This window comes from Carcharhinus amblyrhynchos, chromosome 12 (genome assembly GCF_965287045.1).
Source record: "Carcharhinus amblyrhynchos chromosome 12, sCarAmb.v2.hapA, whole genome shotgun sequence".
Lineage (NCBI taxonomy): Eukaryota > Metazoa > Chordata > Chondrichthyes > Carcharhiniformes > Carcharhinidae > Carcharhinus > Carcharhinus amblyrhynchos.
In genome coordinates, this window is record NC_137335.1 from 72,647,022 (window position 1) to 72,660,997 (window position 13,976).

General features: G+C 41.3%; 2 protein-coding genes across 2 annotated transcripts in view; both read right to left on the bottom strand.

Annotated features, from left to right (window-relative positions):
* LOC145351095 (protein CEBPZOS-like) overlaps positions 1-13,976 on the bottom strand; it is a 652,257-nt gene that overhangs the window by 277,239 nt on the left and 361,042 nt on the right. The window lies entirely within an intron of this gene.
* LOC145351086 (forkhead box protein G1-like) lies at positions 3,259-5,690 on the bottom strand. The gene has a single exon (XM_080200698.1). The coding sequence runs from the start codon at positions 5,542-5,544 to the stop codon at positions 4,429-4,431; it is 1,116 nt and encodes a 371-aa protein (XP_080056824.1). The 5' UTR covers positions 5,545-5,690; the 3' UTR covers positions 3,259-4,428.

Genomic DNA, 13,976 nt, shown 5'->3' on the forward strand with positions numbered 1-13,976 from the left:
AGATTGGCCGTGCTACATTGTCCCTTAGTGTCAGGGAGACTAACTAGTGTAACTACGTGGAGTTACAGGGATAGGGCCTGGGTGGAATTATGGTCGGTGGAGACTCGATGGGCCGAACGGTCTCCTTCTGCAACTGTCGGATTCTATGTAAGATTCTACATCAAAACTTGTGATAAAAATACAGATTATCCAAAAAAACACGGTGACAACTGGCAGTGGCTTTGGGTAATGCAGAGACAGAAAAGGAGTGTTTGTGTGTGTGTGGGGGGGAGGGGACGGGAGGGGGTGCTGGGGGACAGTGGGGCAGAGGGGAATATGATGTTGAACGGTTTGTTTGTATTCCTGTTCAACCGTGTAGAATCATGGCTTTGTTTTACCATTTTCCCATTTAATGTCTATAGCGATGAAAGCATAGTCACCGTGCACGTAAAAGGAACATAGAGGATATGTGTGTATATGTATTTTTATCTACTCCATGTTTCATAAAATCTACAGACTGAGGAATCGTTAACAGAACAATATGTGTTAACATACAATCTAAGGTATTCACAATTATCACCATTAAAATCGCTCTCCGCCATTAAAAACACGACTATCTTTATATGGAAGTATGGATTGAATATGGATGGAAGGAAGGCGATTCATATATGAAGGCAAACCTTTCAGCTTTTGTTGTAGATATTGGATCGATGCTACAGCCTCAGAGCTCCAAAACCAAGTCGTAACTAATCCTAATCAAAATGGGGAGGGACACATCTGTCTCGACAGGCAAGTAATTTATTCTGGGCTTGCTAATCTTTTGAAAACTATTACCTTTTTGCAGTTAAAAATACGCTATGCCAGAAAGAAATACAGTTTATTTACTAATATCGTACACATTTATCCTTTTCCGCTCAAATTATTTAAGGCTAAATTGTGAACGGATGTGAAAAGGCCGGAGTGGGACCAAAAGCACACTCGGGGAGATTAGGAGCATCTTTTTATCCCAGTAAAATGTTGAAGTGACTACTGGAATCGAATCAATTTCATAAGAAATTGAACACAAGCTCGAAGGATAACAGTTCTCTGAGTAGGCCATTCTGAAGGGAAATGAACATTGGCGCAAACACAGGGGGCCAAATGAGCTCCCACGCGCTGATATCTCTTTTATTTTACGTTTTACATATCAGAAAATATCGAATTGCACAATTGCACTAGTCTTGAAAGCTACGTCCTGTGCTAACGTCTTTTACAGCTGTCTTGAACTTTAAGAAAACCAGTCGACACTTGAGTTGTCACAAGCGGCCTATTCCGTTTTAAGTTACTCAAAAGTTGAGGAAGAAGTTTTAGGTAAATATATTATTTATTTTTTTATACACCAATAGTCATTGGAAACAATCCAATTAAAAGTGTTTCAAATTTACTTGTGCATAACACAGAGAGGACAGAGCACAAAAATTGAAGTGTACACAGAATGCCAGGTCGTTTCTTGATATATATATACATAATATATATTAATAATATAGAGTAAAACTTTTATTGAGTTCCATTCATTAAACGTACAAAGTCATGAATCGGTTCCATAGCATGAGTTTAAGACAGAACGAATATTGTAGCGAAGGAGCTAATCATTGTCAACTTCCTCCAGCAATAGAGGGAACGGAAAAGGGCAGAGAGAGCAATTCGGTAGCAATGAATGTAATATGATTGCTTTTCGTGATTTAAAAATTTAACAAGCGCTCCTTATAATGTTGCTGTATGTGATCCGCTTTATATAACAACCATTGTGAGGTAGACTGCAGCATCAAAAGGCCTGGAGCAAGGCTTCGTTACAAAGTAGGCACACAAGCAGCGAATGTGTTTGCACTGGCAATTTTCATGTAATTCTTATTGGTGATTTTGTTTTATTCACTTGTCCGTGTATATTTTAATAATGTTTTCGAACTGCAGGATAACTGCAAATCGGTATAAGGCCTCGTTCTACTCAATACTGTATCCTAATATTATATTCATATTATGTCCTCAGCTGTTTAATAAACAATTAAACTCTGGCCCAATCGTTAATTATAAAACGAAACAAGAATAAAATGAAACTGTGTAAAATTAGCTTGCGAATCAAATTGTACAGTTCAAACAAAGGAACAGCGTCCCTTAAAATAGCTCTGGGAGCGCCCGGGAGTCAGACATGTGCACTGCATTGAACACAATGATCATGTCGCATTGGGCCAGGATAGGCCGGGGAAGTATTTGTTGCTGCCATTCGAACGAGCCAAGCAGCATTAAAAGAAAAAGAACAAAATAACCTAATGGACCTGGAATACGCGCACGAATATTAGAGCTGGCTTGACACTGATCCGGTTATTTTCGAAGCAACTCGAAGCAGCAGAGGACAGAATTGAATAGCACATTTTTAGTCGGGTTTTAATATATGAATAAATGAGAAAACATATTCTTTTTAAAGAACCTACGTTGTAGCGGGACCAACAGCACCGAGTTACACTTTTCTGTCTGTCTGCCTCTCTCTCTCTTACACACACACACACACACGTACAGCTCTGGGAACATGATTGTGAATCAGGATTATAATTACAGTTCCTTCCCCTGTGCATTTTGCAACTATTTGCTACAAATATCACTAGAATAACCAGGAGCTACAAAGAGAGTCTTTTGCTTGTTTTCCTCTGCTCGCTTTCAGACAAGTACTGTCTTCACCGTTTTGCATCAAACCCCATGTTTACCATCCTCAGTTCACGGGGGGTGGGGGGGTGGAGAGGGGCGCCCAGCTCTGGGCACAATGTACTGCTCAGAGGCAGTGTACACAGACAGAGAGGTGTAGACCCTGGCTGGCAAATCGGCAAGAAGGCTGAACCTTCAGCAACAATGTAAAATATGTAAGTGAGCGGTGGGGCTGCGTGAAAGTCAGTGTCAGATTATCAGATGACTCCTAGCGCAGTCTCATGCATTTCCCAGTTTCAATTTGCGTTTGTATTACTGGTTATTGAGAGCTCGATCCATTTCAAATTAATCTGAAAACAAATTCAGTTCATGGGAACATTTATATTGCTGGATCTCGGATTTCAGTTTGACTAAATTGGTAATGCCAAAATCTGAAGAAGAAACCTCAGGACAAATCCAATTCAGCATGAAGATTGGACAACGGTGCAACTTCCAAACTGGGCCTTCCATCTAATGTAGGGATTTTGACACGTGATTTTCTAAGCAAATATGTACAGTATTACAGATACTCAGACCGACGGATCCCGCCATCTCGCTCTTGGCACTAGTTTCAATTCCATGAAGTCTAACGCTTCCAACAAGGTCACCACATGCATCACTCTCATACAGCGTCTTAAATCCGATCAAACATCCTTCATCGCAAAACAACCTACAAATAACTCAAGTTCCAGAAACAGATTTTTGTCCTTTCCGAATATCAAACCAGGCTTATTCGGGGAAATTCTCAACAGGCTCCAGAACTCTGCCAAAGCATTTTTGTTTCCGTGATTTCTTTTTCAAATCCGAAAGCACCGTTTCAATGTGTTGAAGATATTGCAACGCGCCCACTACACATCCAGCATTCAACACACATACACACACACACAAGAATGAAGTACAAGTGAAATTTGTAGTAATATTTATCAGTTTCTGTTGAAATAGCTGGGATGAAATCCTGAGCAATGCAAACAAGGTTTCAGCAATTTAAGGCTATGATAATTCGATGAAGAAATAAATATTTCACAGCGTCCAAGTTTTATAGAAACCCTGTTTGTCTGTGTTTATTAAGGCGCTTTTATAGAGAGTAATAAAACGAATGGTGCAACCATTTCAGATAGGGACACAAAAATAAAATGTCACCACGTGTTACTACTTCCAAGACAATTAATTAGCACAAGAGAATTAAATAATCTACAATGCTGAGGAGACATTACGGTGTAACTTATTAAATTATAAATACATATATGTACATTTTTATAAATAATAAATAGTGTTGAACACACAAAAGCAAAAAAAACAAACTTACTCCAAACGTTTGGATAGTATTTTGGATTATGCAATAATGTTGTTACCTTTGGTTAGAGAGAAGTCCGGGTTTCAGACTAAAGGTAACGTTTTCCCTTTGTGTCGAGTTACTATTGCAAAACAAACCGGTTGCATTGTTTTTTTCTCTCCCTTCCCAATCAAACTATAAAAAAGAAGGCAGGAATATTTTTCGCTGTTGCAGTAGCACGTGTGCAAGGTACCTTCGACATTAATATTATTATTACAGGATGAAACTACAGCCTTGAGATTTTTTAAATGATTTTTTCCACAGCATATAATAGTCAAATTTCGACTAAAACCAGATATAATAATCTAGCAGATATATCAGCACATATTTCCTGAAGTTAAGGTGCAGCTGTAGTTTTGCATAGCATTGTTTGCTACCTACTGTCATGTTCTGGGCCTAGATCAGTGCAAAAACGAATTGCTAGAAGCCCCTCCGTTCTGCTGTGACAGGTAGCTGGTAAATCCAGCGGCGAGTCCGGACGGGAAAGTGGACAGAGTCGGTCTGAGGGTCTCGGTGATGAGAGACGAGGCTGCTGGAGGAGAGCTAGAAGGGGCCCCTGGGTTTCCCATCCCCGTTCCACTCTGGTGCTGCACTGACTGCGAGTGATGTAGAGACGGGAAAAAGTATCCAGCCTGTCCCGACAGCAAGCTGACAGAGCAAGGGTTTACCGTGTATCCGTTGGTTAAACCGCACTGTACGGATCCCCTTAACAACGGGTGAGAGAGGTCCCCGCTGGCCATCTGATCGACCCCAGACCCACAGCCGGAAAGCAAGGAGCTGTACGTAGGAGCTTGGTTCAAAAAACTCGAGGCAGCGCTGCTGTAGTTGAGGCTGTTGTGGGGATGGTGCAGGGATAGAAACGGAGAGAGGGGCCAATACAAGGGGTTGGCCCGGTCCATTAACCCCAGTCCCGACGGTGAAAGACGAAGCCCTCTTTTGAAGGCTAGTTTGCCCCTTGACGTGGCCGATCTCCGCCGCAATTTCCCTGTGGTCCCGCCGATAAACACGTCGTCGCTCGACGGGTCCAACATCCAGTAGTTCCCTTTGCCGGGATCGTCGTAGTGTCGGGGCACTTTTACGAAACATTTATTGAGGCTCAGATTGTGTCTAATCGAGTTCTGCCAGCCCTGTTTGTTCTCCCTGTAATAAGGGAAATTCTTCATGATGAACTCGTAGATCCCATTGAGAGTCAGCCTCTTCTCAGGGCTCTGCCGGATTGCCATCATGATCAGGGCGTTATAACTAAAAGGCGGCTTGTCGTATTTGCCGTGTTTCTTTTCGTCCTTCTTGGGATCGTCCTCCTCTGCACAGACCTGTGTCTCCGGATTGTCCTGATATTTAAAGTCGGGCTTAAGAGTGCCGTTCTCGGGTTCCCCGTTTTTGACGCTCTGGAGGCCGACTCTGTTCTGATTGTTGTCACTTTGTTGAACGGCTTCGGGGAGCAGCAGACTTTTGATACTAAAAGAGGTGGACTTCGGAACCATTTTCGGCTGCTTCTGATCTCCCATGCTCAACATCACGCGCTCTTTTTTAATCCTCGCCTCTCTTCTTCCTCGTTCAAATAATTTAAGCTAAAAGGTCAAAGGGAGCACGGCGGCGGAGCGATCGGAACGGTGTAGGCAGGAAGATACTTGGTGAGGAACAGAGCGGGACAACCTGCATCAAAACAGGTAATTAACTGGAGATTGTCGGGGCGGGGGGGGGGACCGAAAGGAACGCCTCCATCAATAAGTTACTTTCAACAATATTTCCGATGAGTGTCCAATCAGGTTTGAATAGAGGACGCTTTAACCCGCCTCTTTCGAGCCAATCAGCTTAAAGATGGTGTGTATCTATTTGGACTCTGAAATTGATTTGAAAGTGACCAACACAGTCTGTAAAGTGGATTAGGGAAAGAAAGAGGATACCGGGCCATGCAGGTAATGGATCGATTACCATTCACTGCGCTCTTATGTCATTTATTCACCGTTTGTTCTGTTACCTTGTTCTAAATTTGACTGGGGTGAAACATCGGCGACTTGTTGGACAGCGATAGCGTAGATAAATCCAAATAAGAGTCAAGCAAACCTGTTTAAATCAGATAGACAGTCACCTTTTTGTCTCTTGTTACAACTTTCCTGATTTATTTTTGCTGTTGGAGAAATTTGGCGGATAGCAATAGTCAGATTGATACATTCATTGCAGTTTACCGGCCACAGTTTGACTGTTTGTACTCCTTTTTAATTACTGGGAGCGGAAAGTTTGCATCTTTAGGTCAATGATCTCCAAAAGTCACCTGTTTGTTGTGCCGCACTGCTAACGTGTGCGTTAACATCCCCAATAATTAGTCAAGGAGAGGTCAGTGAACCAAAACAAAGTAAAATACTGCAGAGTAGCGCTGGGGAAAAAAGTATTTAAGAGTGCTTTTGTTAAGTGCTAATTGGGATTAGGAAGTGGCGGTTCGGACGCTCATTAGAAACGGTCGGTTGTGGGTCAGTGCTGCTGGGCTTTCTCCACAACTTTTTACTGATGGGAGAATTTGTGCCTTTGATTTTTGGAAAGTCGATGTTCAATTCCCAAGTCCGGGGAAACAGTAAATGACAGTAGCCGTCTCATTGAAAGTATTGTGAGAATGTGATTGAGGAATGAGATCGCTGAGAGCTCTTACCAAAGAAATAATGTTCGCTCCTTTGCCATGAACATTTGCGCTTCAGTCACCACCCAAAACATTACATTGAACAATAAACTAGAAAGGTGAGAGTGGAGCTGCTATGCGCAGCGATGCATGAGTTCCGTGATATGACAAGATGGTACGAATTTCAATTTGCTCTTGTGGTGTTAAAAACATTAAAAAGTGATTAAAATAGGAAACGAGAGAACACGTTCAAAAGAGAGAGTAGGAAAGAGCATTAATTTCGAAAACCTGAAATGTTGCAATCACAAGTAAATCCCACGCGGGTTAGAGACGCCTTGTGTGGCTAGAACGCATACAATAAAGTAACAGAATCGTGACCAATATTCTGTAGTATCTGATATAAATGTGATGGCAAAGTTTATGTAAGAAATGTGATGTAGAATTAGCAAAGTGCAGTAATTCAGTCACGGTGTGATTCTGAACAGCAAGGAAATATATTTTAAAAATTAAAAGGAGGATGTACATTACGAAACCAGGGCGGGGTATTAATGCAGAATAAATGTTCAGTTGTCACTGAAAACGAAGGGTAAATTTAGCGAATTAGCTGAACGCAAGGCATGGGTAGAAGTCTGTGATTTAAGTCGACAGAATATGAACTATTTATTTATATACACGTGTGAATAATTGGCTTTGGCTTGCAAACCACACCATTATAAGTGTATGTTTTAAATATTAGAAAATTATTAATTCTAATAATTATCTGCTTATTAAATGAAGAACGAGTCTGTAACTGAACGAGGGCGAAAAATAGTTTATATTTTTTCTAACATTAAATATACTTTAAAAATCAATTGAAGAAACTCTTAAATTACACTGCAAATAAATGAACAGCAATGCTATTCATGATCGATTGCAACCGACCCACTCTCAGGTAAAATGGACATTTCAGATTTCTCGAGCAGCTCATTTACAGATGCTTTAGCGGTCCGGTTAATTACAATGAATTTTAAACATTAATATTTGATATAATATTACTATGTTAATAGAACTGATTTTGTAGTATTTTAAAGAGAAATTGAAATCCTGTTAGTAGGATTTGCCGAAACGTTTACAGGAAAGTTCTATTTTCTGAGGGAGCATAATCACAGCACTCGTTCCAAAGTACATCAGTCAAAGCGATGCTTACTTATGAACCTCACATAATCACAGCATAGCGAAGATGATGTTATGTACACAACTGCTCTAACTGGCGCTTTACCGTAAGAGATAAACAACGAAGAAACAAGTAAAATTTATAATTGTGTAAATATAACCACAACACTTCAGTTACACCGAAACGATCTGATATTTTAAGCAACATATGCAAATATATGCCATATTCTGAAGTTTTTCTCAACACAGTCACTTTGATAATTAAACAATTTCCTTTACCTTCTATCATCAGGTTTATGATTGAGGCATGTTTGCTTAATGTTCTACAAGCTAATTTCTCTGTAGCGGTGTAGTTTATATGCGTGTCCACTTAGCTTTTCACTGTCTCTACATTTAGCTTTGTTTATGTGCGTGGTTATTTATCTATGTACTTTTCTAACTTTAGTTTATTACAGAGGTATAAATAGGCATGTATTCAGATTTCCTCACAAGTTTCCATTCTAGCCAAGTAATTGACACCAAGACGCTGTTCTGTGGAGTTTACATTTATCCGGTTAGTTTAAGCATTAAGCATTATCCTGCAATTCACTATAAAACACGAGTCATTTTTAAAAGTTGCCATCTTGGTATTTTGATTTTTTTTTTGTCTTGTTTTCTGAAACTCTAACTTAAAAGTAACATCCTGAGAGAATTCGACTAATCCATTGAATAAAATGTAAAAATTAGGGGGTGAAGGGAATTTAAAAGAGTGTGTATGTGTGTGTGGGGAGTGGGGGGGGGGGGGCGTTGGGGAAGATTAATAGAATCATATCAATCTGTATTTATTTTGGCTGCGATACCCAAAGGTTAAATGATAACCTTTGCCGTTCCGACTAGCATTAATAGAGATTCATTAAGAACAACCTGACAGTTCCTTATTACACAAAATCCATTTTAGTTATAGTGTTTATAACAGCAACAACAAGTTCCAAAGTTAAACGTATATTCAGCCTGATTAACATTGCACATGGGTTAGTTTGATCTAAATCACAGGGAGAGGTCATCTCGCAGTACCAGCGCGTTCTTCCAGTGCAAAAATGTTTGCTTTAATGGATTTTAAAAGGAAATATAATTCGAGGAATGACCAGTCTCCAAAATAATATTAAGGAATGCGTCGTTAATGCGTCTGTCCTATCAACCCCAGTGTATATTAGCTCCAAGGCACCTTTAAAAATCACCCTTACTGAGTAACAACTGTATACGGAATATTTACACTCAATTATCAGATTACATTATTATAATAAATAGGTGACATTGAATAAGGAACTGTGTATGTATTAGAAATTTAATCATCCAGGGAAATTTTTGACGCAAGCGCAGTTCCAGGATTAAACATGAGTATACCTTGTTCCTTGGTTCATTATTATCACTGAAGTCAAATCCCATGATTGATGTTAACTCTTAAAACATTTTTGAGATTTGCCAAAGCAAGCTGCCCTGACCCTGTCGGCAAATGCATCGCCCAGCATGTTGCTAAACTAGACAGACCAGAAGGTCTTCCATCTGTGCTTGAATTATTTGAATTCGCTCAATCTGCACAGTTAATTGGATCTCAGCGAACCTGGAATAGTGAGGGGGGGGGGGGGTGGCGGGGGAGTTCTTCGCGATTCTTCACTCCAGCTGCAGAATGTGCGTGGGTGCTAGGCAAGACTTGGATTGAACTGGGTTGTGATTACATTCACTCCCCGCTATAATAGTCTACCATTATTCATTGCTAGCATGGCAATCGGGTGCTACTTTTGGCTTCAGTGTTCTGGGACAGGGAATAGGAGGGAGGGTTGGGTTGGGTTGGGGGGGATGCAAACAGGACTTCAATTCTTGTTATTCATGAACCCTTGTTGGAAAGTGCAAAAGGACAGGATTTAGCACTTTTCTTTGTTCCTGCGTGGAAAATGTTGAGATGCAGGACTATTGGACATATTCCAGCATGTCAATATTGTTGAGAAAACAGAAGAGGAAAGAAAATTTCTCTTTAAACCACAGAATAGAGGAATAGAGGCTGCACTCCGGAAGCTGACAAATGCCCAAGGTCCCACATGCCAACAACATTCTGTGCCTTCTGGACAGGAGGTAGGAAACACTTGCCTGATCAGAGTTGTAAATATTTCCAAAATGAACTTAAACTGAGGGTAATGGTTAATACTCCCAAAGGTTCTCCAACAGAGGAGATAAGATAAATCAGCTTCCGGAGTGCAGTCTCTACTCCTCTATTCTGTAGTTTAAAGAGAAATTTTCTTTCCTCTTCTGTTTTCTCAACAATATTGACATGCTGGAATATGTCCAATAGTCCTGCATCTCAACATTTTCCATGCAGGAACAAAAAAAGTGCTAAATCCTGTCCTTTTGCACTTTCCAACAAGGGTTCATGAATAACAAGAATTGAAGTCCTGGTTGCATCCCCCCTACCCCAACCCTCCCTCCTATTCCCTATCCCAGAACACTGAAGTCAAAAGTAGCACCCGATTGCCATGCTAGCTGGAGGAACTAGCTCAAAACAGGCCAGAGGCCAAACATGGATTCTTCATGTCTATATAGTTCTACAGTGCACAAAGCAAGCAAACTATTGAGGTTACCATCAACCAGGCACTGGGGCTGAAATACTAAACACATTAGCTCAAAAGACAACAGTGAGAAAATATTATTTCACTATCACTCAGTAACTGAGATCAACGTGAATTTGTTTTCAGTTGCTCAGTAATGCCAGCTGGCAAGCAAATCTTAAACATACTTGCTTCATTTCTTCATTCCCAATGTTGGATAAGGTGAATTATACCATTTAATGGGGAGATGATGGCTGTCCATATATTCTTTTCAAGAACATAAGAAAAAGGAGCAGAGATAAGCCTCCTCAAGTCTGCTCTTCCATTCAGTAAGATGTTGGTTAACCACTAACTACTTCAGATCCATTTTCCCATAATAATTCTCTTGGAGCTCAAAAATCTATCAATTTCATTTGGTGCAGACAATTCCAAAGCTTCACAGTGATGAAATTGATCCTCATCTCAGTCCTAAATGGCCAACCCTTTATCCTGAGGCTATCATCCCTAGTTTCTGACTCTCTACATAAGAAATAGTCTCAAATAATAACTTCTCAGCACCTTCTTTCTCATGTGCTCAAATAATTTTATACGTTTCAATGAGATCCTCTCTCATTCTTTTAAACTGCACAGTATATAGGCCCACTCTACTCAATCTCTCCTCATATGACAACCATTCATCTGGGAAATCAATCTAGTGAATCTTGATTGCATCACCTCAAGGCAACTCAAGGCAGGTTCTGAAAGAAATGGCGGAGGTGATGGTGGATGCCTTGGTGGTTATTTTACAAACGTCGCTGGATTCCGGGGAAGTGCCAGAAGATTGGAAAACGGCTAATGTTACGCCGTTGTTTAAGAAGGGTGGCAGGCAAAAGGCAGGGAATTACAGGCCGGTTAGTTTAACGTCTGTTGTAGGTAAAATGTTAGAATCCGTCATCAAGGAGGAAATAGCGAGGCATCTTGAGGGGAATTGCTTGATAGGGCAGACGCAGCACGGTTTCGTTAAGGGGAAGTCATGTCTGACAAATTTATTGGAGTTCTATGAAGATGTGTCTAGGGCGGTGGATAGAGGAGAGCCGGTGGATGTGGTCTTTCTTGATTTTCAGAAGGCGTTTGACAAGGTACCTCACAAGAGGTTATTGCAGAAGGTAAGGGGGCATGGAGTTGGGGGTAGAGTGTTAGCGTGGATAGAGGATTGGCTGTCAAATAGGAGGCAGAGAGTGGGGGTCAACGGGTGCTATTCGGATTGGCGGTTGGTGACTAGTGGAGTGCCCCAGGGGTCGGTGCTGGGGCCTCAGCTATTTACCACTTATATAGATGATCTGGAGGAGGGAACCAAGTGTATGGTGTCGAAATTTGCTGACGACACCAAGATTGGTGGAACGGCAAATTGCGTGGAGGGTGTGGAGAGTCTACAGAAGGATCTAGATAGACTGGGCGAATGGGCCAGGAACTGGCAAATGGAATTTAATGTTGGCAAGTGCGAGGTGGTCCACTTTGGTAGGAATAATGGTAGGAAGAACTATTACTTACGTGGCGAAAAACTGCAGCAGGCGACGGTGCAGAGGGACCTCGGGGTCCTTGTGCATGAGTCGCAAAAACCCAGCCTGCAGGTGCAGCAGGTGGTCAGGAAGGCTAATGGGATGCTGTCCTTCATAGCAAAGGGGATTGAATATAAAAGTAGGGAGGTCTTGCTGCAGCTGTATAGGGCACTGGTGAGGCCGCAGCTGGAGTACTGTGTGCAGTTTTGGTCGCCGCACTTGCGCAAGGATATTTTGGCCTTGGAGGGAGTGCAGAGGAGGTTTACTAGGCTGATTCCGGAGTTGAGGGGGTTGAACTATGAGGAGAGGCTGAATAAACTAGGCTTGTACTCGTTAGAGTTTAGAAGAATGAGGGGAGATCTCATTGAGACATATAAGATGATGAATGGGCTGGATAGGATAGAGGTGGAGAGACTCTTCCCGCTCAGAAAGGGCAGTAGGACTAGGGGGCACAGCCTCAAGATAAAGGGGGGGCGGTTTAGAACGGAGTTGAGGAGGAACTTCTTCACTCAAAGGGTGGTGAATCTCTGGAATTCTCTGCCCGTTGAAGTGGTGGAGGCTGCCTTGCTAAATATTTTTAAGACGCGGGTTGATGGGTTTTTGATAAGGGAGGGGATTAAGGGTTATGGGGACAGGGCGGGAAAGTGGAACTGAGCCACGACAGATCAGCCATGATCTTATTGAATGGCGGGGCAGGCTCGAAGGGCTAGATGGCCTACTCCTGCTCCTATTTCTTATGTTCTTATGTTAACTACATCCTTCCAGAGATAAGGGAATCAAAGCTGTACACATTACTCCAGATCTGGTTTCACCAAACCACAACATAACTGCAGTAAAACTTCCTCACTCCTATGCTCCAACTTCCTTGCAAAAAATGGTTATCATATCATTTACCTTCCCAACTGATGTACTAGAACACAAATTTCTCTGACCACCAATATTTACTTGCCTCTCCACTTTAAAAAAAAATGCTTTCCTATTCTTCCTACCAAACGGTTTCTGTTTAAAAAAATGTATTGATTCAGCTCATAAATGGTGAAACTGAGCCTGTGTGCTATTGACTAATCTCAACTGGGAAGATATTGGGGTGTTTCAAATCATTACAACACCCTGGCTTAGGAAGAAAAGGGGAAAACTCAATCATGGCACCTACCTTTCAGAAAAATCCACATGTGTAGGCATGGGGGGGCGGTTGGGCGGGGGGCATGAGTCCACTCCATATTCAAATAATTTGCTGATGTAAGTGGTTTCCCATTAACACACAAACATACAAAATAGGAGCAGAAGTAGTCGGCTTAGCCCCTCAAGTTTGCTCTGCCATTCAATAAGATCATGGTCGATCTGTTTGTGTTTGGAGTTCCACATTCCCACCTACTCCAATGGGACTCTACTCACATTTCCTGCCAATCACACAGAGACCCATTTATGCACACTCCCTGTTTTTTAGCCAGCCTATCTTCTATCTATGCTAATATATTGCTCCAAACACCACGAGCTTTTATTTTTCACAATAATCTTTGATGTGACAACTTAACAAATGTGTTCTAGAAATTCAAGCGCAGTACATCTACTGGTTCTCCTTTAACCACAGTACACGTTACTCCTTCAAAAGAAACTTTAATAAATTGGCTAAACATGATTTCCCTTTCAGAAAAAGAAGCTGACTCTTCCTGGTTATCTTGAGTTTTTCTAAGTGCCGAGTTATAATCTCATTAATGATCGATTCTATCATCTTTCCCATGACAATGGACAAGAAATAAAAATCACAGTTTGAATAGCCTCCAAGATCAAGACACACTAGTGAATTTTTTTTTGAATCCACAGAGAACCATTTCTAATGTTTTAGTCCAAGGGTACAAGAAGTATTAGATCACTGTTGAATCAATATCAGTGCTGTTATAGGCAATCACAACGTTATAAAACCCTGCTCCACTAATTCACAGCCCTGATGTATATTCAGTTCTCAGAATATGGAACTCTATCGGGGGGATTGGTGACCACTAACTGGCAGATTAGATCACATGATTTTAGCAAACATTCTAGTACTGGGTAATTAATGGTGCAGA

Bases quoted from the DNA above. Each gene is read 5' to 3' on its own strand.
- LOC145351086 (XM_080200698.1), bottom strand. From the start codon at position 5,544: ATGTTGAGCATGGGAGATCAGAAGCAGCCGAAAATGGTTCCGAAGTCC.